The sequence below is a fragment of the Bubalus bubalis genome, chromosome X, assembly GCF_019923935.1.
Source record: "Bubalus bubalis isolate 160015118507 breed Murrah chromosome X, NDDB_SH_1, whole genome shotgun sequence".
In the NCBI taxonomy this organism is placed as follows: Eukaryota; Metazoa; Chordata; class Mammalia; order Artiodactyla; family Bovidae; genus Bubalus; species Bubalus bubalis.
Genome location: NC_059181.1, coordinates 107,370,558 through 107,396,118, shown reverse-complemented (window position 1 = coordinate 107,396,118; position 25,561 = coordinate 107,370,558). Strand labels below are relative to the sequence as shown.

At 55.6% G+C, this 25,561-nt stretch overlaps 1 protein-coding gene across 18 annotated transcripts in view; it reads left to right on the top strand.

Moving 5' to 3' along the window:
* Positions 1-25,561, top strand: part of ZNF185 (zinc finger protein 185 with LIM domain) — a 72,892-nt gene that overhangs the window by 10,718 nt on the left and 36,613 nt on the right. For 3 of the 18 annotated variants that reach the window (XM_044937588.2, XM_044937587.2, XM_045164576.1), the window contains 10 exons: positions 17,745-17,823; positions 17,965-18,088; positions 18,305-18,370; positions 20,108-20,149; positions 20,252-20,329; positions 20,839-20,928; positions 21,762-21,848; positions 22,544-22,627; positions 22,867-22,908; positions 24,165-24,239. In XM_044937588.2, the coding sequence (XP_044793523.2) occupies positions 17,781-17,823; positions 17,965-18,088; positions 18,305-18,370; positions 20,108-20,149; positions 20,252-20,329; positions 20,839-20,928; positions 21,762-21,848; positions 22,544-22,627; positions 22,867-22,908; positions 24,165-24,239 (731 nt within the window). In that variant the 5' untranslated portion in view covers positions 17,745-17,780. Of the gene's footprint in view, positions 1-5,331; positions 5,790-10,785; positions 11,533-17,744; positions 17,824-17,964; positions 18,089-18,304; positions 18,371-20,107; positions 20,150-20,251; positions 20,330-20,838; positions 20,929-21,761; positions 21,849-22,543; positions 22,628-22,866; positions 22,909-24,164; positions 24,240-25,561 lie in introns of those variants that run through there. The other 15 variants (XM_044937601.2, XM_044937599.2, XM_044937590.2 and 12 more) reach the window with 15 other exon arrangements.

Below are 25,561 nucleotides of genomic sequence, written 5' to 3'. Positions count from 1 at the left end.
TGGAAAAGAACAATGTGTCCTGTGCAAACACTTGCCTGAATATTCGCCTGAGCCTCAAAGGAGGAGAGGTGTTCATCCAAAGACAGACTAGTCTTCTCCAAGTAAGTGGCATGTGGGAGAAGGGAATGCCTCCCTTGGCTGAGGTTGTGGGGGGATCTCACTTTGTGGAGGGACCTCAGGCTCAGTTAAGAGGGAAGTTGAGAGCTTCCTTTTAAGGAGAAGTGATGCAGCTAGACTGCTGATGTACGACAGAACTTGCTGCAGGGATGAATTCTTGTCTATCTGTGCTGTCTGTTACAGGAGCCCATGGCCACATGGGGCTAAAAATGATTCTTGTGACTGAGGAACTAAAGCTTCAATTTTATCTCACTGCAATACATTTAAATTGAAATAATCATAAGTATGGAGAAGGCAATGGCACCCCATTCCAGTACTCTTGCCTGGAAAACCCCATGGATGGAGGAGCCTGGTAGGCTGCAGTCCATTGGGTCACATAAGTAGCCAGTGGAGCTCTAGAGGTGTGCTGGTGTGGGAGCAGCAGTCCTAAAGGTCACAAGGGGGGAAGAAAGGGGCATGAAGGAGGGTACAATGCCAGGGAGCCTAAAGCAATGTGGCAAGTTCATAGTCTCCAAGTTCAGGCTGCTGTGATTCCCTTTCCTCCACAAGGAGAGGGTGGTCTGACCAGATGGATGAGGAGGCTGCTGAACTATCCCTCTCCACCCTCAATCTCTCTAAGGCTGCTCCCCTTGAGGAAATCAAGGCAGCTAGGCACCCAGGGAGGTTTCTGGAAAAATTAAGGTGAGTCATAGTAACTTGGCTCTCCTGCATTTCCCCTTCCCAGGTGGGCACAGCCCGTAGTGAAGGAACAAATCAGCAACTCTTGGAGCTCGACAAACCTTCAGGTTGCTGTGGCCTCAGCTCCTCCCACTAGCGGTTTAGCCAAGCCAGGCTTAGCAGGGCCCCTGAGCGAGAGCATCCTCCCTTGCTGGATGGATCCAGCTGTTCAGGAGTCACTTTTCCTGTACATCCTGCATGCCCCGCTAGGTCTCCCAGCCCAGGGCCCCACCCAGGTGGAGGGAACCTTCCTGTTTCTTGATCAGGTGGTAGCTTTCACACCTTTCCTCTTCTTGGCCTGTGATCACCACGCGCAGTGGGCACCAGGCCTGCCAGATAGTCCAGGGACCTGGCCTGCTTCTGGAGCAGCAGTGGGGTCTCTGGGGGGGAGCAGGGCTTGGGCCCCGGCCCTGGAGGACCAGACAGCCCCCAGATCTCCCAGGCATGGCCCCTTGCTGACAGCAGCTGAGCTCTGGGGATGAGGGGGCGCTGGGCAGCCTGCCCACTGTCTCCTCCTCATGACTTCCCTTCCTCCTCCTCCCAGGAGCCTCCTTGCCGGCCAACTGTACTAAAACTCCGGAAAACCATGGCGGGAAGGTTTTCCAATTAGAACATTATTTTTCCGATCTGTGGATGATTTTTAAAGCAGCAAAAAGCCATTCTTCAGGGCATGTGGGGATTATCTGCCAGCAAGGCCTTGGCTCAGCTTGTGCACTCGTGCTCTGGAGGCCTGGCCCGGGGCTGCTTCACAGCCAGAGACAAAAGGCAGTCTGTATTCTGGGCATCAGGTCACAGGGGCCAAGACGGATTGCCGAGTGTTTCCTGGGCTTCTTCAAAATACTAGTTTCAAAAGGTAGTGGGGGAGTTCAGCCTGCAGGGGTGGGAGATGTGCACGCGGCCGAGGAGGCCTGCCTGTACAACCTCTCTGCTCCCAGAGGTGGGGGCACTGTCTACAGGGCAGGAACTGCTTGGGCGTGGATTCTGCACCGTGAACCAGAACTGGTCTGCCTTCCCCACCAGATCTGGGTGCAGGTGGCAGTGTGGTGGGGAAAGGAGGTCCTAAAGGGGGCATTTGATGATTAAGAATAAGTGTGTATGTCACACACTGGAGGGGCCCAGTCCCTAAGCCTGCAGTGCAGGTCAAGGGCAGTGCAGGGGCCTCACAGGCAATATCCAGAAGGCGGGGTCTTTCTCCCAGCCACATGGAGAGCTGGTTATAGACTCAGAGGCCGGGCCTGAAGGTTTGGGGCTCCATAGGGCCACTGTGGCTACAACCACGCCTGGGGACCCCTGTCATGAGGGGACCCACCCTGCTTGGAACCAGTGGAGTCACCCAACAAGTGGAAACTGGTTGAAGAGCTTAGGAGGATGAGGTGTCAAGGCAGGCCCTAGAAAGAGGGAGGGCAGGGGGGGATTAGGGTGCAAACAGGAGCCCAGCCCTACTCACATGTGAACCTGAGAACCCCAACTGGATGGGGGTTCCATCCACAGCAACCAGAGCCCCAGTTTTAGTCCTGTTTCTGTCACAGAATGGCTGTGTGGCCCCTGTGGGCTATGGTCCATCCCTCTCTGGACCTGTTTCCCCATCTGCACCATGGCAGGGTTTGGATCTGGCATGGGTCTCCAGTACCTTCCAGTGTGAGGACACTCTGCCTGGGCTGGTTTTGGTTGTTTTCAGGTTCAACTTTAGCCTGAAAACTGTCAGGCCCTACCCGTCGTCCCCCTCCCTTACCTGGGAAATCTTGGGCTAGACTGGCTTGCCTGGGTTCTGTTCCCAGCCCTGGAGACCTGAATGGGCTCCTGGAGCCGATGAGCCCTGCTGGCTACTTCCTTCCAGACTGCCGCCTGTCCCCCTGTCATCTGCTTGCTTCCCAAAGAACTCGCCTCCATTGCCTGCTCCTGGTTCCTGGCTCCCCTCAGCATAGGGGGTCACCACTTGCCCACTGCTGCCTCTTCCAGGCAGCCCAGACTGGCTGCACCCTCCAGCCCATCAGTGTTAGAGGCAGCACTTTTACCCTCAGAGCAAGGTCTTGCTGTGGGGAGACTACTTGAGCTGGGGGACTCCAGGAGGACTCTGCCAGAGCCTGGAGGGCTGGTCAGCCTTGGAACTAGAGATGGTGGTCAAGGCACAAGAGGAGCTGAGAGTAGAAAGGGACAGGGCCAAGCTCAAGCCAGGCAGGGGTAGAGCCCAGTCTGGGGGCAACCAGGAGCCACCAGAGTCTTGGCCCTCCAGCTCTAATCCAAGGGGAAGTTCACAAAGGACCCAGTGTTCTGGCTAAGAATGGACGGCAGTTCACCAGCAAGGAGACATCTTGTGCAGGGCCCTGGTGGGACAAGAGCACTCAGTGTGTCTGGGTCCACATGACCGAGAGCAAGGAGTCAAAGAGGAGGCTGATGAAGTTGGCAAGGGCCTCAGAGCCTGGCTGAGATGGCTGGGGGTGGCCCTGGTGGGGGTGGGGGGGGGGCTCCGTTGGGGCAGTGAGCAGGTGGGCAGGGCAGGGCAAGGTAGGGCAAGGCAGTTACCTTTCGAGTCAAACTCGTTTGCAGGCAAGATCAGCTGCAGGGCCTGGCAGCCTGGCAAGGAGGGAGGAGTTAAGGAAAGGCCAATCCCTCTGGCTGGTGCTGTCATGGTGGGACTGACCCAGTGGGGGCTGAATCACCTGGTATGTAGGAAGAGCTGTGAGGCCCTGGGGCAACCCAGCCCCAGGCAGCCCTTGCTCACTGGCCATTGTTGGCTTTGGACACCACTCTCGCTTGTGCTCTCTGGAGTGAGCTTTCCATTTCCTGCTGGTGGCCTTCAAGAGCGGGGGCCACCCTCTTTCTCATCCTTATATCTACTGCATCCCTCTGACTTCTACCTTCTACCTCTTTAAGTAAGGGGCTCTGGAAGGGTAAGGGGACCCAGAGAGGGGGTGAGACATATCCAAGGGCATATAGTGAGTATCATCTTTAGGAGCTAGGATGCCAAGTCAAATCCATGGTGACCAGCAACATGAGATCAGGGGCAGGGAGGTATTAGATGCTGGTCCCCAGACTGGAAGCAGAGAAACATTTGTTGGCAAGAGATGCAGATGAGCTGAAGTGACTTTATACTTTAGATATAATCCCTTCTCCCACACCCCACACATATATTTGCTCAGATATAGGGCCACTTCCTCTCTACCTGATAAAGCCCGAGAAGAGCAAGGACAGCTTCCTGAGTGTTGATCACCTCCCAGTCCTCCCCAACCCCCCATGTTGGTTTCCATGTCCCAGTGATGACTCAGACAGGGTGGCCCTGCCCTCCCCAAGCTCACCATCTAGAACAATAAAAGGTGACAGCCACTATGCTTGATTGATGCAGTCAGAGGGAACTGGGGAAGCATGGACAAGGAAGTGATCTACTTGCCTGGGTGACCTGTGCAGTCAGGAGAGAATTTACAAACACTTGAGGAAAGTTTTGAACAATGACTAAGAGCTCACTAAGCAGACAAGGGGACAAAAGGCATTCTAGGGAGTCTGAGCACCAGGAGTAAAAGCGTCAAGGAGACAGGATGTATTCAGAAAGCGGAAGGAGGTGAGTGTGGCTGGAACCAAGGGAAGAGAGTGGCTGGGTCTGCAGCCAAATCCTTGAGCCCCTTAAAGAGGTTGCCTTTTATCTTGAGAGCAATGGGAAGCCATCAAAGAGCTACAGGCAGCTTTGGAGCCATGTGCAAAGTCCTCGACTGACTTCTGTGTGGAGACTGGATGGGGAGGAAGGCAAGACCAGAGGCAGGGAAAACAATGAAGAGGCTTGGACTAGGGTGGCGGCATTGGGCGTGGAGAGAAGCAGATGGATTGGAGGACCCTTGGGACCTAGATTCAGCACTGTTTGTTGAAGGAGAACCCATTGCTCCATGGTTTGGATGCTCTCATCCTCATAGACCATCTCCTTGCCAATTCTGTGTGGTCTCTTGGAGAGAGAAGCCCCACAGGTAAGGGTAGGGGCTTCTTCTGATACTCAGTCCATCCTAGCCCCTAGCCCAGTGCCTTCACTGTCACCAGTACTCAGCAAGCATAACAATGACACAAGTACGCAAAAAGCAGGAATGAATGAATGACACTCATGAAACCGCACTGGACCTCTGGATCTGGCTGTGTCCCCCCACGGAGTTTGCGGGGATGCCCTGGCTAGGCGGACAGGGTGTTCGCTGCAGTGCCTTTGGAACCCCAAGTTTCCCAGGAGGGTTTCCCAGCGTGAGAACTCAGGCGCCGCCGGGTAGTAGGCTCTCTGCCTTTCCTCTCCTTTCCAGCCTCCGGGACTTCCTGCATGATCTGAGCCGACAGCCCCCAGTCCCCCTCCCCACCCCTGTCTGGTATCTCCATCTGTAAAATGGATCTAGGAACAGTAGCTCTCCACAGAATGAACGCGCAGCATCTGCGCAAGTCATCGCCCCGATCCGGGGCCAGATCGGGCCGGGAGCGGGCTGGGGCGCAACTGGGCAGCCCGGCCCCATCACGTGGCGGCGGCCTCCCAACTCGGGGGCCGCGAGCGCGGAGGAATTTGCCTGGAATTTTTCCACCGCGGCCGAGCCTTCGGGAGCTCGCTCTGGGCTCGGTGCGGGGAGCCCCGGCCTTGATTTCTCCAGCGGCCCCGGGGGGCGGGGGCGAGAAGCTGCCTGCGGGCCGAGGACCCTGGCGGGGGAATGTTCGGAATGTGCCAGGCGCATCTACCTACCCCAGGAGAGGGCAGAGGAAGGGGGCCGGCCGAGAGGAGGGGCGAGGGGCGAGGCTCTGGGCGCAGGAGAAAACCTGTTTGTTCTCCTGAGGGCGGAGCCCAGTCCGCGCCTCCTCGCCGGCCCGCTCGCTCCCCACCGCGCCCCGCGCCCCACGTTCTCTCCCCAGCCCGGCCAGGCCGGCGCTGCCCACCGGAGGGAGCCCGCGCCCCGAGCCCGCTGGACCCTACGCCCGTCCCGCGAGCCAGGCACCTGTGCCAGGTAGGGCTGTCGAGTCGCCGTCCGCCATCGACGCGGCCGGCAGAGTCCGTGGTGGAGGGAAACTCGGGCAGAGCCCAGCCGGGTGACAGCGACGACTTGGGGCCTCAGTTTCCCCATCTATAATCTTCACTCTCTCTAAGGGATTCTGCCGGCTGAGGGACGATACTTAGTTTTCTAATTTCGCTGTGAGTGAAGAGACTAAGAAGAGAGGCACCTAAGGCTGGCCTGGCCCAACGTCTTTCTGCTAGAGAGGGTGTGATTGTTAGTAAATGGCCTGGGGCCAGGGTGCTCTGCGAGTTGATTGCAGGCCGGGGGAATAAGGGAATCTGAGATCAGCTAGTTCTCCCTGTGTCCATTTTGTAGATGAGAAAACCAAGACCCAGAGTCTGGCTCACCCTGATGCCCAGACCAGGAGGCTCACCGGTTACTTGTGATGAGTGTGTGCTGGGCACCAGGCAGTCTCCTGAAGGGCCACTGGGAAGGTAGCTGCTCAGACCTAAGGCGCCGAATGAAGCGCCGCTGGGTGTTATCAACAGAATCTGCCATGAGCAGGCTCTGTGGCTGGATTGTTTCGGGGGCAGGGGAGCCAAAAGCCTTGTCCTCTTTGGAAAGGCACAGTGATACCTCTGCCTTGGAAAGAGACTAAAAGCTCAACTCCTCTGCCTACGCTGCTACTTCTGAGCAGGGGGTGTCCAAGAGGGTAAGATCCTGGTTGCCTCCCACCCAGGGCTGCTGGGGGCTCACATGAGGTCAGTGGTGAGTGTGCCAGGGCTTTGCAATAGGAATTGTGCTCACGCTGAGCCATTTGCACTTGGTCTTAACGCTGTGGAAGGCCACATAGCCACATCTCAGGACCACTCAGCAAACCCTGAGAGAGAGCCCCTCACAACCCACCCAGAGGTGGTCCAGACCCCTGGCACCTGGACCCAGTCCCACCTGGGCCTCATGGCCTTGTGGACTTCTGATCGTGGTACCTGGCTGGGAACAGAAAACAGGGCCCCATGGGCCAACAGGCCTGGACAGTTGGGAGGAGCTCTGCATTCCCACTCGTCATTACCAGCTCACTTAGAGCTGCAGTGGAAGGTGGGGGTGGGATAGTGCCCTACCTTCCCAGGGTCTCCACTGCCATATCTGAAAAATCAGGGGCAGCTCAGAGACTTCAAAGGAAGGGGCCAGGACATAGATGCATAGACCAGGAGCCAGCCTGCAGGTTGGCCCTGGCACTTGTGCTGTTCACCTCATGACCCCTGGACCACCCCAGGATAGGAAGGAGCAGAACCATCTCACCTACCCTACCCTCACTGTCCATCAGTTCCCAGACCTAGCCCTTGTGCCTTCAGAAGCCAGGACCTTGCTGGGGCCTCTGTATTCAACTGTGGGGAGCTGATGTGAGGCGCCAAGCACAGGGCCAGGCACATAGCAAGTGCTCAGATCTGTTCGTTTGTACCCTCTGGACACATACAACTCAGTGACAGAGGTGGACCACGACCACACTGAGGGCTGCTGCCCTGAGTAGCATTACCACAAGGGGCTGTGGGAGCCTGGGATAGGGGAGCAGGCCTGGCTGGGAGGATCAGAAAATACTTCCTGGAGGAGGAGGACTTGGAAGCAGCAGAAGGAGCTCAGGAACTGCCCAGTCAAGGCCCACGCATTCTTTGAAATTGTCCACCTCCCTTCCTTCTCAACTTGAGCCAAATTCCAGACTGACTGCCCCAACCTGAGGGCACTGATCCCAGGAGCAGCCAGTGCTTCACCTCGGCCTCCAGCCTGCTTTGTGCTTCTGCTTAGCACCCCTGTGGCCTAGGATTCAGTGGGACAGAGAGTCTGGGCCCCCAGCAGTGGGCCTGGGACCTGCCCATGGTAGGCATCGGCACCTGGTCCCCGAACTGCCCTCAGTTGATGCCAAGAAAAATTTCAAATCTGGCCCAATGCACTCTGGAAGCTGGAAGCCTGCTGTCTCCCTTCTCCACTCAGCCTCCATGGCTGACTGATCCCTTTGGACTGGATCTTGCTTCAGGCCACAGCTCATAAGGTGCCAGCTCATGCGTAATACCCGCTTGCTTTCTGCTTGCTGAATGAGGCTGCCCCAACTGCCAGCTCCTGCCCCTGGCATCAGACAGGAGTGTGGTTGAGGGAGAGGAGAGCTGCTTTCCATGGTTCCAGAGTCCTGAGCAGCAACCCATATGGCGCCCCAGGTCTTTGGGTCCTGAAGTTTGGGATCCATCAGGGATTCTTCATTCCTTCCTGCTGCACTTGCAGAGAGCTGACCTATGCCAGGACAAGGGCAGCCACCCAGAGACCTGCGTGCCTGAAAGTGACCCTCAAAAGAGGTTGACTGGTGGTCACAGGGTGTGTGATGGGACACGCAGGCACCTTTACAGTCGAGTGGTAGGAAAGCGGCTGGGAGACCAGACAGGGTTAAGACCCCAGCTTAGACACAGTCTAGTTGTGCAAACCTGAGCACATCATGAAAGCTCTGGAGGCCCCGTGTCACCTGTCCAGAAGGGAGGCTGAAGCCAGGAGCGCTGTGCTTTCAGAGCTGTCAGTGGAGCCAGGGTCACCATATCCTCCTCCAGGGGCCATGGTCACCAGGAGAGAGGTTGAGGCCAGGTTGGAAGGGATATGGCTTCTCCACCCGAGGAGAAACCATTTTAAAATCCCTGCTAGTGTGTGCCAACGATGCACATATTGTGTGCACCCACAGTTAAGTGATTTGCCACAGTACACTTAATTCTTGGTCATTTCTGGATGCCTACTAACTAGCATCTGATTTGCTTTCTTTGATGATTTTCACTCGAGTTTTTAACTTTTATCTTGGAGTAATCAAAAGCTCACAGAAAAGTGGTAAGAATGGTACCAAGACCACCCCCTATCTGGATCCCCCAATGTGAACATTTCTGGTCATTTTCTTCAGGAAGGGGGACTCTGATGTGGGAGCAGTTGTGTGACTGTCACCTTCCAGGGGCCACAGCAGGGCCAGGAGGTGGGACCGGCTGGACAATGAAAGGACCAGTGGCCCAGGGGGTGTCATTCTCAAACTCTATAAGGAATTAGGGGAGCCGGAACCTACAACTTAAGCACACGTCCTGGGAGACCTAGATTCCAGAGGGACCTAGAGGCCACTTTTCCTGTGGGGAGGGTGCTCACAACCCACTGCAAGAGGTGGTGGCAGCCAAGGTGGCTCTGTGGCTCTGTGGCCACAGCCTGGGTCTGAGAGGAGGCCCGGCCTCTGGGAGCAATGGTGTGTAGGCCCCCCACCGCTGCTGCTTGTTGTCCCTGGCAGTCCCTGGCTGCATCGTGGGTGCACCGCGGGTGCTCTGTGTGGCCCCTTGATCTGGTCCCCAGGATTGTTGGCTCAGCACACGACTTTCTGATGACTCGGTCAGTTTCCCACTGAGCAGGCCTGAGGATTCCTACCATCAGAACGGGTATCCCGGGTACAAATGCTCACATCAGGCAGGGCCTGGTTTAAGACTGAACTAAAACAAAATGCAAAACCAGGACTTGCCTCATCACTTCTGCCCAGCGAGCTCCTACTCATTCTTTCATTTTTTTCAGAAAGGCCCGAGCCAAAGGCACCTTCTAGGGAAACGCAGTGCTGTTCTAGGCCCCTGTGTGTCTGCCCGGCACCGGGTCAGGCTTCAACTTTCTGAAAAGCCTTATGGGGTAAATGAAAATGTGGCCGTAAATGAAAATTTGGGAAGTCGGGATCTGCAGTGGACAAGAGTGAGGAAGGAGGGGGCTGGGAAGGCAGATGACAGCCTCACTCATGATCTCCATGACCAGGGGCAACTGGAGAGGACTTTCCTGTCACTGGACCTGCTCTAGCAGAGGCTGAATGGGTGGCAGGAGTAAGGGTGCATGGGGTGGAAAGAGTTTGTTGGGGTGGAAGTGGGCTCTGATGACCCCTGTGTCCCTTTCAACTCCCTTGACTGTCCTTGGGCCCCACTGGAATGAACTGAAGACCACCTTGGTTCCAGGCTGCAGAGACACCTGGAGTGTGTGCTGGGAGGCTCAGCAGGGGAGGTGGCCACACTGGGGATAGCTCTTGTCAGTGGCTCCGGCAAAGGGTCCCCAGCATGTTGGTTCTGCCCAGCCCCCTGGCCTCCACAGAGACATCTCAGAGGGTCCTGCCCAGAAGCCCTTGCTGGTCCTTGATGCCAAGCCACCTCTTCAATAGCCCAGTTGCCCAAAGCAGTTGCTTATATCCAGCCTGCTGAGAGCTAGAAAGTGAAAGTGAAAGTGAAGTCGCTCAGTCATGTCCGACTCTTTGCGACCCCATGAACCATAGCCTATCAGGCTCCTCTGTCCATGGGATTTTCCAGGCACGAGTGCTGGAGTGGATTGCCATTTCCTTCTCCAGGGGATCTTCCTGACCCAGGAATTGAACCTAGGTCTCCCGCATTGCAGGCAGACGTTTTACCATCTGAGCCACCAGGGAAGCCCCTGAGAGCTAGAAAAGGGGCACAAAAGTGACGAGTAGCCAGGTGGCTGTGTCCTACTGGGGCTTGAACTCCCCACCTCCTGGAGGGAGCTGGCCAGCCTCAGACATCTGCCTCCCCGGGCCCTTCTGGTGCTGACGCCAAGAAGTCTATATTCTGGTGTGTTGAGGGGTGGAATGAGGGGAGGTAAAATTCCAGACTTTCATGCAGAAGTCATTTACCTGTAAAGCACATTTACAAATATTCCCCCCAGTCCATGCATTTTTTTTTCCATATTACATTTTCCCCCTCTGCAACCCAAGTCTTCTCCAGCTCTTTTCCACGTGGTGTGCTTCCTTCCTGCCACTCCTTGGCTTCCAGGCATGAGGCCTAGGATAGGAGCATCATGGGCCGGCAAGGCACTCCGCTCTGCTGCTCGCACATGGCAAAGAGGCTGGTCAGGGCTCCTGGGAGCTGTGTGCTGCTTAGCCGACTGAGGGGCTTGGACATGACCCAGCTGCTCAGCCATCAATCTGGAAGGCCTCTGAGGGGCCCCTTCCCCCTGAACTGCTGCTGAGAATCTCTGGATCCCAGGAACCCCTGGAGGAAAACAACCTCTCTGCTGACTGTCCTCTCGCCAGCTCCCGGGACCGGGAATCAGGATGTCCTCGTTCCTGAGAGCTGGTCTCGGGAGACTGTCTCACAAATGGGATGTTTGATCGTCCACCCCTTTTGGCTTGGAGAATCAGGTCAGCTGACCCAGTGGCAGCTTAAGTTGACTGGGGTCCAAACTTCGATTCTCGGCCAAGCTTGTGATTGAGAAAAGGACCGGATGAGGATAACCAAACAGGGATCCCCAGCCCCCTTCCTGCTCCCTTCCACATCCTGCCTGGGGCCTTAGCATTGTTTGTCTGGGTGCAGGTCCTCGCTAGGGTGCTGGGCCTTTGACCTCCAGGGATGCTGCCAAGGAAGAATGGGAGGCTATGGCCCTGGTTATGAGCTTCACTGAAGCTGGTGCCGCCCCCTCATGGACAGGCGCAGGGGTCTGGGAGTGCTTTGAGACCTGGGCTTCATCCTCAGCCAGACAGGGTAAGAGATGGGTCCAGTGACTTTTTCTGACACCATGGGACTTGGACTCTCTGTCTCTTGCTCCTTCCTTTGCAGGTGAGTTGGAAGAGAGCAGGTGTGCCTCTGCTGTGAAGTCAGTGTCCTGTCAGCTTCTGTTTCTGCTGCCCCTCCCTTCAGGCTCAGGGCTGCTGGGCCGCCTGCAGAGGGAAGCTCGCTAAGGAAGCCCCTTGGCTAGAGGCAGGGCTCTCCAGCAGGTGGGCTTTGACTACCTTGTTGTCACCTGTCCCCTGGGACACATCATTACCCTGAAGGACCTTGAGAGGGGTCTCTCACAGGCATTCACACACAAGGGTGAATCCTCATCTTAAAGCTCAGAGGCATTTGCTTTAAACACAGCCAAAGAGGACCCAGCTGTCTCTTATGGGAGGTGGCTATAAGGCACAGGGACTTTTCTTTGAGCCTGTTCCCCAATGCTGGGACCCCTGGAGGCTCTTATTCATGGAGTACATGGGTACCAGCCCTACCCCTGGGCCCAGATCCCCCATCGGCAGGGCCAATCTTCTGGTGTGTTGAGCTGTTGCACAGCCTCAAGGATCATGCACAGGTGTCCTCCCTGCCTCCCTATCTCCCCTTCTCACTGAGGGTGGCGGCCCCCAGGTTGAATTCAGCCAGGAGGTAGGCATGGAAGGACTCTGGTCAGGGGAGCTGACTGGATCCTCAAGCAGTTTGTCATAAGAGGGCCAGAGGAAACAGGTGTGACAGCTGGGGTCCTCCTTGCAGGTTTTGTTTCTCCATGGTTTAGTCATGACACCTTTATCCAATGGTGGGGGAGCCAGAGCCCCATAAAAATGCTCACAGACAGAGCTTTACTAAAACACTGCCTCAAGTTGGCCCAGCAACCATCCCCTGCACTGGGTGGCCCAAGGCCTCAGTGACTTCTTCCAGATGTCCCTGTCACATCTGTTTTCAGTCACTGGGCTTGGCTGCATGGGTCACGGTCAGCTATGCCCTATTGCCCTGTCCCACTGCTTCCTCACTCTTGATTTCTGAGCCATGCCTAACGTGTCTGCCCGGAGCTGAGCCAAGGACTCTGGTGCCAAGAGACTGCATTGTGTCTGATCCTTGCCAGCCAGAGATGGGGCCCTGCAAAAGGTCCATACACATGCGGAAACACAGCTGGACCTCCTGTCAGCTCCCTGGCTGCAGAGTGTCCCAACTCCTCTCTGGGAGGAAGGCCTGCCCCTCACTCCCCTGCCAGTCATGCACCCACTCATGCTTGCTCATGGTGGCCAGAGTCCAGCACATACACATGCAGAGAAACCCCAACTCCTGTGCCCGCTGGCTGCAGCTCCTGGAAGGCAAGGCTGAAGGTGTTTTGTTCCTCTTCCCTCCCAGTTCACCTGGGAGGTCCCTGCCTGGTACCCAGCACCTGCCACCCAGGGTGGGAGAAGGACAGTCACTCAGCCTGCTGTCGACCTTCACGTGAGCCCCGCCGCCTTGCCCCCACCATGGTGTTCTTCCCATTGTCTGGAAGAAGGCAACCCATCCTAGATGGGCCAGAGAGCACCGAGGAAGAGTGTGCGGGCAGCAACAGCACAGAGGGACCCCAGGGGTACATGAGGACTCCTGCGAGAGGCGCCGCCTGGGCTGAAGCTCAAGGCCTTTTGTCAAGGGCAGAGACACAGAAGCCTGCTTGGGAGAGTTGGGTAGACATGACATGGGGAGTCAGGCAGGTTGGTGATTCCAGAAAACTTTCTCCCAGTTAGTTTTCTCATTTTGGAGGCAGAGTGTGTGCCTGTGGGGTGATGGGGTGACCCTTCCTCCTGCTGTTTCTCTCTCCATCTCTGTCTCCTCATACATCAGCCATGCACTGGTGTCCTTGTCTGCCAGCTCTCCAAGGTCCCTCCCTGCCACTAGTCTGCCTTCACCAGCTCCTCTGCCTCAGCTCTGACCCCACTCGCTGATGGCCTCAGATGCCTCTGGGCTCACTGTGCCTGGGATCACAGGCTCCGCATACCTCCCTCATTGGCTCTTCACTTTTCTCTATCCAGTCAAGGCCAGAAGCTCTTTTCCTGGGAGGTTGCCAGGCGGCCTTGCGAGGCTGCAGCAGCTGGGAGGAAGGTGCGGGGCAGCTACCCGCGTCAGAGAGAGCCTGTCCCAACTCTCTCAGCCAGCCATGCCAGGGACACTGCCCTGGCCTGCCCCAAGAGACAAGTGCAGGCAAATGGAAGAGGGAGGAAGAAGGGAGTAAAGGGCACGGAGGGTGGCCTGACTTGCTCAGGAGGACTTGCACTTAGTCCGGAGTTGCCCTGGGACAAGTCCGGATGTCGGGCCTTGGTTGGATTTAGCAAGGGAAAGGGTCCTGCCTAGTGGAACCGAGAGAGAGGATGGAAGGTGGTAGGGAAGCCACCCATTCCTTTGGTGGCCCAAGATAGGCACTTGGGCAGGGTGATGTGACACTTCCTAAGAAATGAGAAGCCATCTCCCTATCAAGGTAGATTCAGAGCTGTCGTCCTGAAAAGGTGCACAGTGAGGACACCCATTAGCATCCAGATACCAAGCCATGGCATGGGATAGAGCTGGCACCAAATTACAGGGAGGGGCACATCGTCTGGCTTGGGGGTGTCCTGCCACAGGTTTGGTGGCTCAGCACCACTTCACAGATGAGGCTCAGAGAGTGGGACTCATGGGCCAGGAGAGCCTAGAAGAGTTTGGAAGAAGCCCATGTGCCCAGAAAAGGAAGAAGACTTGAAGGCCTGATCAGGCGGGAATTCTGCCTTTTGAAGGTGGCTGGAGGTAGAGGCTTTGAGTGATGTGGCATCCATCTTGTCTTGTTCTCTACCTTCTGCATGGGGTAAGTGGGGAGGTGCATGGGTCTGCAGTTAGAACAGTTTATTCCCATGTCTTCTTGAATTCAAGTGCAATCCCTGGCCATGAGAGACCTTGGTGTGTTGGACATGGAAAGGGTAGAGGCTGGGGCTGCAGGGCGTTGGCTGCCCACTTTGGAGAGGATGCTGGGGTCTGGGGCTTGGAGTCAGTCATGAGGCTGAAAGGCCGGGCAGACACTATGTGCATGGCTGATCCAAGTTCTAGGTCTCCTCTGTGTAGCCAGAACCATACTGGTGCCTGGCCACCTGGACCCCAGGCTGTGTGATGTCGTACCTGGGGTCAGCAGGGCTACTGTGCAGCCACAGCTGGGTGCTTAGGTTCTAGCTGGGTCCACCACCCTCTGAAAGTGTTGGAAGTGTGGCCTGGAGCCACTTGCCCAACCTCCCCCAGCTGAGTTTGCTCATAGTGAAGCAGGAGGATGGCATACTTACTGCATGCGGGTTGCCCCGGTGTCAGAGCCTGTGTCTGCAAAGTGTGCTCCTTCTGTCCTACTCTGTCCTTGTGGTTTTGAGCTTCTAGGAGTGTGTCTCCTGCCATGTGCATGTCTGACCTATCTGAGAACTCAACCCACAATGCAGACAGGGACAGCTTTGCAGGATGGGGTGTGGAAGATGATCATATACAGAGGAGTAAAATGGTTTTGTATACATCCTTTAGATGTCTCTTTTCCTGTGCATTTTTATATAAATATAGTTTAAGGAAATGAACACATCCTACAGATACTGTTTTAAAACATTTTTATATAAATATAGTTTAAGGAAATGAACACATCCTACAGATACTGTTTTAAAAGCTGCCTTTCACCTAATAATATATAGAAACCAATATACATGAAAGTTTGTTAAATATAGCATATATCAATATCATTTGTAATGGCTGCCTACTATTTGCTTGAACGGTAGATCATATGTTTAAAGACAACTATTGGGAATTTATATTATCACCAAATTTTCACCATCATGTTCAACACTGAGATGACACTCTCTTGTATACTGACTTCTACTTATGTGCTTATCTCCTTAAGAGAGATTGCTATGAAGGGAATGGCTGGATCAATGGCCTTGCCCTCTCTGAGGCTCTCAGTACACAATGAGACTTGTCCTCCAAAATGATGCCCTGACTGATCCGCCGGCCAACCCTGTTTGAGAGCCTTCCAGGAAAGAGCCCTCTTGAGTGGTCCACGCCCAATCCTGCAAAGCTGCCCCTGTCTGCAGTATGGGTTGAGTTCTGAGATGGGTCAGACTAAGGGAGGGGATAGTAGGTCTGAGAGGAGAACTGGGTCAGAAGACTGGTGGTGATATTGTGTAAGTCAGGAGCATGGCCCCCGCCAACCTCTAGTCCAGTGGCATAAATGGGGGCAGGGGGCAGGGGGTGGCAGGAGGGGACTGACCTGGCAGGGTCAGTTCCCAGGGATGCCGAGGCATATGGTCCACTTGGAGCACAGTGTTGACATTGAAGTGAGAAGAGTGACTGGGTCAGGGGAGTTTTCCCCCAGTCTTAGAGATGGTAGGGAGCCAGCAGAAGCTGAGTGAGAAGCGAGGGCTGATGTGGGACAAGAAGAATCAGGGGGCAGTGAGTGCTGCCAGAAGAAAGCACAGATGGCAGCTGGTAGTGACTGTGGCCTGTGAACTGTAGGTGTGAGGGGAGTGGTAAAGTGGAGGGAGAAGCTAACTAACAGTGACACGGATTCAGACCTCAGGTGTGCATCCATCTGGCTGGGACTCATCACCTAAAAGTCTCTGTGTCGTAAAGAGCTGCCATCTTCAGTCCCATGAAAAGATTTTTCTTCCTGACTCAAATTTATAGTCCCATCAAAAAAGACTTTTGATCTTCTGAGACGAAACATCCATCCTGGTCTTTGCCTGATGAGGTAGGACAAGAAACTGTGAAGATGGAGTCTGGAGCAGGACCCACCTAGCTCCACTCCCTTGTCATGGGCTCTTGTGAGTGCCCCTGCCACTTTGGCCTGGGAGTCCCTGATGGCCCCTCTGCCTGTATCATTGGGGCCTGCACCTGCCCTGATTTGGGAAGTAAGTGGCTTATTTGGTTCTGATTTGACAGAAAACTTCTAAGCAGCGTGACCAAGAGGCTTGTCAAGGGGAAACTGGTGAGTTTCCAACCAAGTAGTGGGAGGTCCTGAGCTGAGGCCCAGAAGAGGTAAGGGCCCACCCCCCACAAGGCCTGTCAGTCAGTCACCAGCCTGAGACCAAGATCTCAGGCGGCTCAATGGGCTGCTCCAGTGGCTGCTGAGATGGGCCAGTGGGCATTGTGGTCCTAGGATCTCCTCTGGAGTGAGCTGTGACGTGGCAACCTTAGTGCAGGGCTAGGCATGCAGGGCTCCCACTCGCAGTGATGAGGTGCCGTTCCTGGCATGCGGCGGGCTCAGGCTTCCTTGGCTGCTCTGTCAGTACAGTTTATGGGAAATCCAGCCCTTGCTGACATGGCAAATTTGGTTTGCTCTTGGCGCCCTGCCCTGCCCTGCCCTGCCCATTTTAATGTGCCCCTGACCTCCATGAAAACATGTCCTGGACTTGCCAGCTAGCAGCATGGCCCAACTGCTCAGGCCCTGGCCCTGCAGGGGCCCAGGGGATGGCGGGCCTCTAAAAGGGAGACCCTTGTGCCTAGGACTGTGTGGGCAGAGCCAGGAGCCCTGCTTACTGTCATGACCACTCACCAAAGCCTCCTGCCCCTCTCCTGAGGCCCAAGGGACAGGCTGTGGTGGGTCAGTGCTTTGACTCAAGCCATCTTCGGTCAGTTCCATCCTGGAGAGCTGGCTTCCCTTCTCCAGCCCCTCCTGGACCTGGGAGGCCCTCATAGGCCATGGAAGGGCAGCACTTGCCTCAGGGGCAGAGAGGCAACAATGAGGCTAGAAGACAAAGTTAGGAAGAGAAATCAGAGCACAGGACACCTCACCTGGTGCCCAAGGGCTTGCCCATTGGACACAGAGCCTACCCTTGAGCTACACAGGGCTGACACCTCCAGGCCATGCTGACTAAGGACAGGCGAGAGTCACTATGATCACTGTGCTAGGTTGTGCTGGGCAGTTGCAAGAATATTGGTGTCTTCTATCCTCACAGCAGTCCTGAAAGGTGGACTTTTTTTTTTAAATTCCCATTTTATAAATGAGGACAATGAGGCAAGTCAGAGGGAGAGGTTAGATGACCCATTCAAGGTCTGTCAGATGGCCACTAAGGAGTGAGAGAGACAGCCCAACCCCAAAGAGACTGTCCCCCAGCCTCTATCCTTCCCCATTCCTCCTTCTGGATCCACTCGTGTTGACCACTGCTGCCAACACTCACCAGGCAGGAGTCTGGCCATCAGAGTTCTCTAAGAGAGTTGGTGGCCTGCCTGTCTCAGCCATCTCCCCAACAGACAGGCCATGCATTCCTCAAGGTGAGTGGCCCTGGGCAGATGTAGGATGTGCTGCCCAGAGGGGCCCTTTGGCCAGACTTCACCAGCTCTGGCTTCCCCATGCCCAGAGGACAGTCTGGAAGGTCTCAGTGTGCCAAGGACCTTATGGTGATGAGCCATTATAAATACAAGAAGTAACAAACCGTGTGCTTGCCTTTGCCCCCAGGAACCCTGTTGAATCTACTGAGAAGGGACGTTCACAATGAACGCCATGAGCATCTCAGCTCTTGGAGGAAGCAGCAAAGGTGAGGTCTGGGTGCCCCCTGGGCCTGGACTTGGACACAAAGTAGCAGAGTGAGAGCAGTGTATGGGGAGGGCTGCAAGCAGGCCTTGGGGCCCTGAGGTGGAGCGCCCCTGCTGAGGCTGCCTGGCCTTGCCACCGCCAGGGAAGCCTCTCCCAGCAGGCGAGGAGGAGCGCAATACTGTCCTCAAGCAGATGAAGGTTCGCACCACGCTGAAGGGGGACAAGAGCTGGATCACCAAACAGGATGAATCGGAGGGCCGCACCCTGTAAGTCTGGGAGGCTGGGAGGGCCGGCAGCGACAGGCTCTGGGTGTTGGATGTCACTCCATGGGTTACATTAAACCAGTCCCAGGGTGGGAAAGGCCCAGTGCCAGAGTGTGCAATGTGGACGCGGGCTGGGGAAGGAGAAGGTGCAATGGGAATGGTGGGCCAAGTTCCTGAGGTACATGTGGCGGTCCCCTTTTGTGTTCCCTCTTTGCTCAGTGAGCTGCCCTCTGGCTGGACTCATGCCACCTCGCTTTCATCAGCTGGGGAGGTCCCGAAGACCAGGTGAGAGGTGCTGCCCAGATGGCAGGTGGGTGGGCCCGCACTGCAGTCCTCGGGGGGCAGGGAGGCCTTTGAACTCCACTGGAAGGACGGCTTTTCCACTTCCTGGGAAAAGGAGCACAGGGATGACTGGATGCAGGTCCCCTGGGGCCAGCTGCCTCTCCAGCTACACCTCCGTGACTTCAGCTGTGAACTGAGACCAAAATTGTCACTGAACACCCCCAAAGGGGTGCAGACAATGTCTCTGAGATCCTCTGGGGCCTTAAAGAGTCACACATGACTCTGTTGCATAGGTAATCAGAGTGCCAGGGCAGACTCCAAGTTCAAGATGACATGTTTTGACAGCTGGCTCTCCTCTCTATTTCAAGGACTTTTGCATAGAGGTGTCCAGGGTGGTTCTAAAGTGTCAGCACATCCTGCCCAGATCAGGGGGAACTACTCCTAAGAAGTAGGGGTTTAGCATTAGGGGATAGGGAATTAGGTTGAGGTTGGCGGGGGGTGGGGGCACTAAATTCAGTCTTGATCCTTGTTCCAAAGAGCCAGCAGTTGGCAGTTGAGGACAGTGGCCACAGCTGGAAGGGTGGGGTCCAAGTTCAGTGCTAGCCCAATGGGCTGCCTCTGGTCACGGTGGCCTTGCCCAGAATCTCTCAATGACTCAGCACCTGTCACCTACCAGGTCCTGTACTGGGCACAGAGGACACAACCCTTTCCTCAGGGAACTGACATCCTAGCAGGGTAAAGGGGCCTGACCCAAGTAGAGAGATGAGCTTAAAAGATAGACTTGCTGATTGTGATAGCAGGTGGCAGTTGGCAAGGTCCTGAGTATAGTTCAAAGATAATCTACTCATTGTGGGGTATGTTTACTTTGGGGGTGCAGTTCTCAGCCTGGGCTTTGGTTTGGAAGTATGTTTGGAAAACACATGGGATAAGGGACATTTTTTGCTTTGCTCCCAGCCCAAGTGAGTTGTGGGGATGGAGGGCAGTGCCCCTGCCACCTGCCCATGTGGGTCCCTTTAAAGGGGTGGTCTTAAGACCATCCCACGCTACTCCAGCCTAATCTTCCCTGCCCACATCCCTCACCGGACTCCTCTGAGTACTCCCTGCCCCCCAGGCAGGGAGTGAAGGCATCCCACCAGCTGGAGGAGGGAGGCTGGAGCAGAATGAGAGGTAAAGGATAGCTGGCCTTCTCTGGCTCCTGCCTGGGCTCCACCCCTTGGGCCCTCATGAGTCTTCCTGGAGAGTACTGGGCAGAGTGGGGCATCAGATCAGGTTAGGGTTTCTACCTGACATGGCTTCAGCCCCCAGGCTCTGACCATAGAGCCTCCAGCCTGAGCTGGGTCAGCTCTGAGGGTAGAGGTAGGGAGTGTCGTCATCCATCTCAGAAGAACACCTGCTCAGGGGAGCACTGGGGCCCGGCAGAACAGGGAGAAACCTGACTTTGGATGGGATACCTCTGTGTTCATGCCCAGCCATGGAACATACCTTCCTGGGCACCGCTGTGAGCCAGGGCCCAGAAAAATTAGCCTTTCCTGGGAAGCATGAGGGAGACAGGCAGATCAGGACAGGCACCCTGGCTAGGGATGCAGATATGGCTGGCTGCCTTGAGAAGCAACCGGGGCCTCTTGCTGCCCTTGTTCTGACCACACTGGGACACCCACCAGCCCACCCCCTTTACTGTCATCAGGCAGCCTGGGCCCACCTATGAGACTTCAGTTCACATCCTACCTTCTTTTCCCTCAGCAGGCCCCTGAGCACGAGGGCTCCCACAGGCTATATCATCCGGTAGGTGACTGCAGGAGCCCGCCCACTTCCCCATGCCTACCCATACGGCCCTGGCTTCTCCCAGGGGGCTCACCAGGCTGCTTCTCCCGGACTCTCTTTCAGCGGAGTGTTCACCAGGCCTGTGGACAGCTCGTCTCAGCCTCACCAGCACTTCCCCAAGGCCAATGGAGCTCCAAAAAGGTGTGTCCACAGGGTGCTGGCCAGTTGTCCAGTGGGAGGTATGGGAGTCCACTGCCTGTCACTGAGTGGGTGGTAGGTGTCAGGTGTCAGGTCTCTTCCTGTGTAAGGAAGGGCCCTGGACCACACAACCAGTGCCCTTGTCCTTGTGCCAGTCATGGCACAGGGTCACCAGGACAGAGTCACAGGGAAGAGGCTGTGCAGAGCCCAGACTTGCTGATCAGCTGTGCTGAGTTGTGTGCTTTGGGCCGCCGTCTTCTCAACAGGCTGACACCAGGCTGAACCTGGTGTCAGAAAAGCAGGACCAAGGGGGCTGGGCCTGTCTCTGGCAAGAGGGTGGCCCTGCTCAGGGTGGTGCACATGTCCTGGGTATCTGGCAGGGCTTAGAGCAAAGAAGAAAGGGCACCAGCACCCACTTGTCCACCTGCCATGTGCCTGCTGGGCCATGTAGGCAAATGTGGAAGCAAGAGGGGGCCTGCAGGCACACACCTGAAAACTCCTTGTCTCTCTAGCATGGCCAGTCTGGGGAAAGCAGCTCCCACTGGCCCTCCCCGCCCCTCCTCCTCTGGCTACAAGATGACCACGGAGGATTACAAGAAGCTGTGAGTAGGCAATCGCAGACCTAACTTGGTTCCCTTTTCCCAGGGCCCAAACATGGGGGCCACTGAGGGCAGCTGCCTGCTTGCCTCTGAGCACAATGCAGACTGCTGTCCTGCCACTCTGACCTCCTTGCCAGTTGCCACTGGGGCCTGGACCCCACCAGAGGGTGGCGAGCCCCAGAAGGCTGGACATTGTACACCTTATACTTCTGATCTCAGGCAAAGCAGGGGCTGTAGGAAGCTTGCGGAAGGAGCTGGTGGGTCTAGAGAAAGTGTCTTGGGTCATGGCCCTGACTATTTCCTGGACTGAGCCGGGCTGGCCTAGCACCTGATGAGTCCAAGCGTGCTGCTGGCCCTGGCAGCCTGTCAGCTATGGGCACTTCGTAACTAAATGTGGGTTGCTTCTTGTATGTCAATCTTTGGGGTCCCCCTTGGAGCTCCCAATGTGGCCCCACACAAGGCCCCCTCCTGTGGACCCAGCAGGGCGGGGTCTGGACAGATGTGGATTGTGCCTGCATTCCCAGGGGCCCAACATCTTGCTTGTCCCCTGTCATCATCCATTGACATGGAGCAACTAGGGAATCTCTCTGCAGAAGGAGATGAGGCTTGAACTGGGTCTTGGGGGACAGTAAGGGTGGGAACAGGGAGGGATAGCAAGCTTAGCTTTCCAAGAGGAAGGAGTGGCTTGAACAGAGTCCAGGGGCAGCCAGGCTAACACATGTTGTTGTTCTTATAAGTTAGGAGGCCAAGCTGCAGAGGGCGTGACAGAGAATGGTGTGAGGGTGGTCGAGGGAGGAGGGGCCATGACTGGCAGCATCTTCAATCCCCCACACCAGGGCCCCCTACAACATCAGGCGCAGCTCAGCATCAAGAGCTGCTGAAGAGGAGGAGGTGCCCTTCTCTTCTGACGAGCAGAAACGGAGGTAACGGTGCCTGATGGGTGTCCCACGGACAGGGCAGGGCCCAAGTCTCCACCGCCTGGGGAGACAGGGATCGTGCATGACATAAGGAGCATCTGTCTTGTCAGTTGGCGGAGGGTGGCCCCCAGCAACAGGGAGCATTCCTGGAGTCCCTGAACCACCCACTCAGTGCTGGGCCTGCCCGGGAGCCCCCTCTAAGGAACTTTCTATGAGGGCAGAACCGAGGTAACGAGCAATTTCTCTATCAGTTTGTTCAAAAGGGTCCTGAGCAAATTGGACTGAAGTAGGCAGTGCCTGGTGCCCAGGGACAAGCCACCTGCATATGGCTGGGGACAGGGCCAGGCTCTAGAGGGGCCCATGCCCCTTGTCCCAAAGTGAGGGCTGGGTGCTTGGGCACAGCTAGGCCCCAACCTCAGCCTGTTGCCCCCCAGTGCCAACATCTGCTGGCCTGTCCTTGACATTGGAAATGCACCGAAGGCCCCCATGCTGAAGGCCCAACAGATGGGCAATGCTAAGGGCAGAGTCAACAGTAGCAGAGGGAAGAGCTAAGAGCTCCAGGGCCAGGGTGCCAGGCATTGATTTCCCACTGTGCAGCCGGCTAAGTGTGGGCTCTCAGGCAGGTCACTAAAGCTTTCTTCTGCTTCCTGAGTAGCTGCCCTGCCTCATCCATTAGCTGCCCCCTCTCTGTGCCACCCCAGGTCCGAGGCTGCCAGCAGTGTGGTGAGGAAGACAGCTCCCCGGGAGCACTCCTATGTCCTGTCAGCGGCCAAGAAGAACGCTGGGTGAGCAGCTCAGCAGGAGACCCAGCAGGGCTACCCACCTGCTCCATACTCTGGGCCAGGTCCTTTCCCCTCAGGGTTCTGCTCTTCCTCTGCCTGTGACAGTGGGTTTACAGGGACCCCACGTGTACTTTCTGGAAACCTGAGAGGTCTGGCTGCTGCCATCAGGGCAGGTAGGGTGCTGGGGTTGATGTCACATGTCTGTGGCTTCTGCGAACATGTCACCTTTCTGCCTCCTTCAGCAGCCCTGCCCAGGAGACACTGGCCCCGTTCATTGCCAAGAGGTAAGTGTGGGCAAAGGGAGGGAAGCTCTTGCACTCATAGGGGTGGAGTGTGCAGAGAGTGGGTGCAGAGGGGGATGCAGTTGCTGTCCCTGTGCAGAGGGAGTTGTGCAGAGTTGGTGGCTTCTGTTTGGAAGCCCATGGTTGGCCATGGTGGCACAGAAGACCCTGGCAAGCAATGCTGCATAAGCAGGAGTCTGGCTCAGAGAACACGGCTGGTGACAAGAAACTTCCATTTGCCAGTGGCCAATAGGACCAGGTCCCTGACCCAAGATGGAGCTGTAGTGTTTCTTGGAAACAATGGAGTTTTGCACTGGGGTTTTGCACACTGGCCTCTGGGGTTTTGCAGCAAGAGTAGGTACCAGGGAAGAAAGCAGTTGTTCCTTTGCACTCCTTCCCATCCTACCATGGGTTGGCTGGACAATGCCTTGGCAGGAGGGGTAATTGAGAACCCCTGCCTGACCAGGCCCTTGGGAGTGACCATGACATTGGAGATGGGTCCTAAAGGCTGAACAAGAGCCAGTGGGCCACGATCAGGACATCAGGATGCTGCTGCTGAGTGAGGGGACAGGACATCTTCTGGGAGAGGAGAGTACTTGGGGAGGACAGGGAAGAAAAACTTCTGGAAAGCTGAATTTAGGGCTAGTCTGTTGGATAGAGAGGGAAGATATATATGACAAGCTGAGGACTGAAAAACAAGGGGAACTTGGCATGCCAAGTGTTCCAGGCAGAGGGCCCAGCTGTGCAGAGACTCAGAGGTGGGAAGACCAAAAATGCTGACCAGAATACAGCCAGCATGATCTTAGAGACAAGTTCCCACCAAGAGTCGGGAGTGCTTTGTCATGGCAGCCTCAGGAACCTCATAGAACTGTCCCAGGCCTTTCTCCCAGCTTCTGGTGTCGCTGGCAGTCCTTGCCTTTTAGACACATCACTCCTACCTCTGCCTCCACTGTCACAACACCTTCTTTTCTCTGTGTGTCTGTGTCCAAGTTTCCCTTTTACAAGGACACCAGTTGTTGCATTTAGGGCTCACTCTACCCCAGTATGACCTCACTGTAACTTGATGACAAATTGATTGCAAAGACTATTTCCAAATAAGATCACGTTGCCAGGCTCCAGGCAGACATGAATTTTGGCAGGACGCTATTCAACCCCGTGTCCTGTCCTTATCCCAAACTGCAGTCACTCAGCCACCAACATGACTGAAAGAAAGCATGTCATTCAGGCCCCAAGTGCATCTGTTTCTCTCTTTCCCAAAGGGTGGTTGAGGATGGGTCTTCTGAGAAAAGCCAGGACCCACCTGCTCTGTTGAGATTCCTTGCTGGCTCAAGCAGGTAATCAATTGCTCACCTCTGCCCATGGCTGGTGACTGCCAGGTCACCTCCCTACAGGGCCTCAGGGTCAGTGTCCCCATGTGCCCAGTGACAGGATGGGACACCGAAATCAGTAAGGGCCTGTCTGGCTCGATGTCCTGAGGTTTAAAGGAGCAAAACAGCCTGGTCTTCTGGGAGAGAGTGCTTCAGTCTTGTCTGTCTGGTGCTTATCTGTGTCAACTTAACCCTTGCACCACTGAGCACTGTAGTGGCCAACTGTGGGATGTGAGGTGGTCTGCAGCCAGGGTACTCGTCTAAGGCTCTCCTGTAAGTTGGTCAAGTTCACCCTGCCAATGCTGTCCTCCCCCTCCTTCTTTGCCAGTGCAGACAGGGGCAGAACCAAGGTGTCACGGGCCATTTGGGTGGAGCTCATGCTGAGCCCAGGTGGGTGCCAGGAACTGGGTCTGGCCCATGAGCCCATGAGATGGGAGGCTCTGGCATTGGGGTGACAGGGCAGGGACAGTCTGAGTGCGGGTGATCTCACTCCAGGCAGGGCTCTGATTTGCCCTGATTTCTGAGCCCTAGAGTGTTGGGCAGATAATGGTGCTCTCTTTTGTCTGCAGGCAAAAGGCAATCAATACCTCTTTGTACTCTGAGCTGAATCATGCTAAGTTCTGTGAGAACGCCACTGCCCCTGGGGCTGTTACGGGTCTTGTAATGCCACTGCATGTCCACACGCCCCTCCTTGACTCAAGCCCCTCAACCATTTGTATGTGACCTTGGTCCTTGGGGCCACCTCTTCTGTGCCAGGAGAGAGATATGATAACCTGCTACAGCCCAGACTGGTGGAGGAGAGAGAAAACTGCAGGAGTTCAAGGCCAGCCGCAGGTCACAGCCAGAGCAACAGGAAAATTTAAGAGCTCTTCACGAGGTAGCATTGATGGGACACGGTGACTAATGGAATACAGGGGCTTAGTATGCCAGCATTGCTGGAACAAAGGGTCACAAACTGGTTGACACAAATAGGCAAATGTATTGTCTCCCAGTTCTGGAGGCTGGAAGTTTGTAATCAAGATGTCAGTAGGGTTGATTTCTACTAAGATCTCTCTATTTGGTGTATAAATGGCTGTCTTCTCCCTGAATTTCTTCACAAGGTCTTCCTCAGTGTGTCTGTGTCCTGACCTCCTCTTTTTATAAGGACATTAGTCATATTAGACTAGGAGCCACCCTACTCCAGTGTGACTTCATCTTAATTATATCTGAAACATCCTTATTCCAAATAAGCTCACATTCTGAGGTACTGGGGATTAGGATGTAAATATATAAATTTTGGAGGGGACACA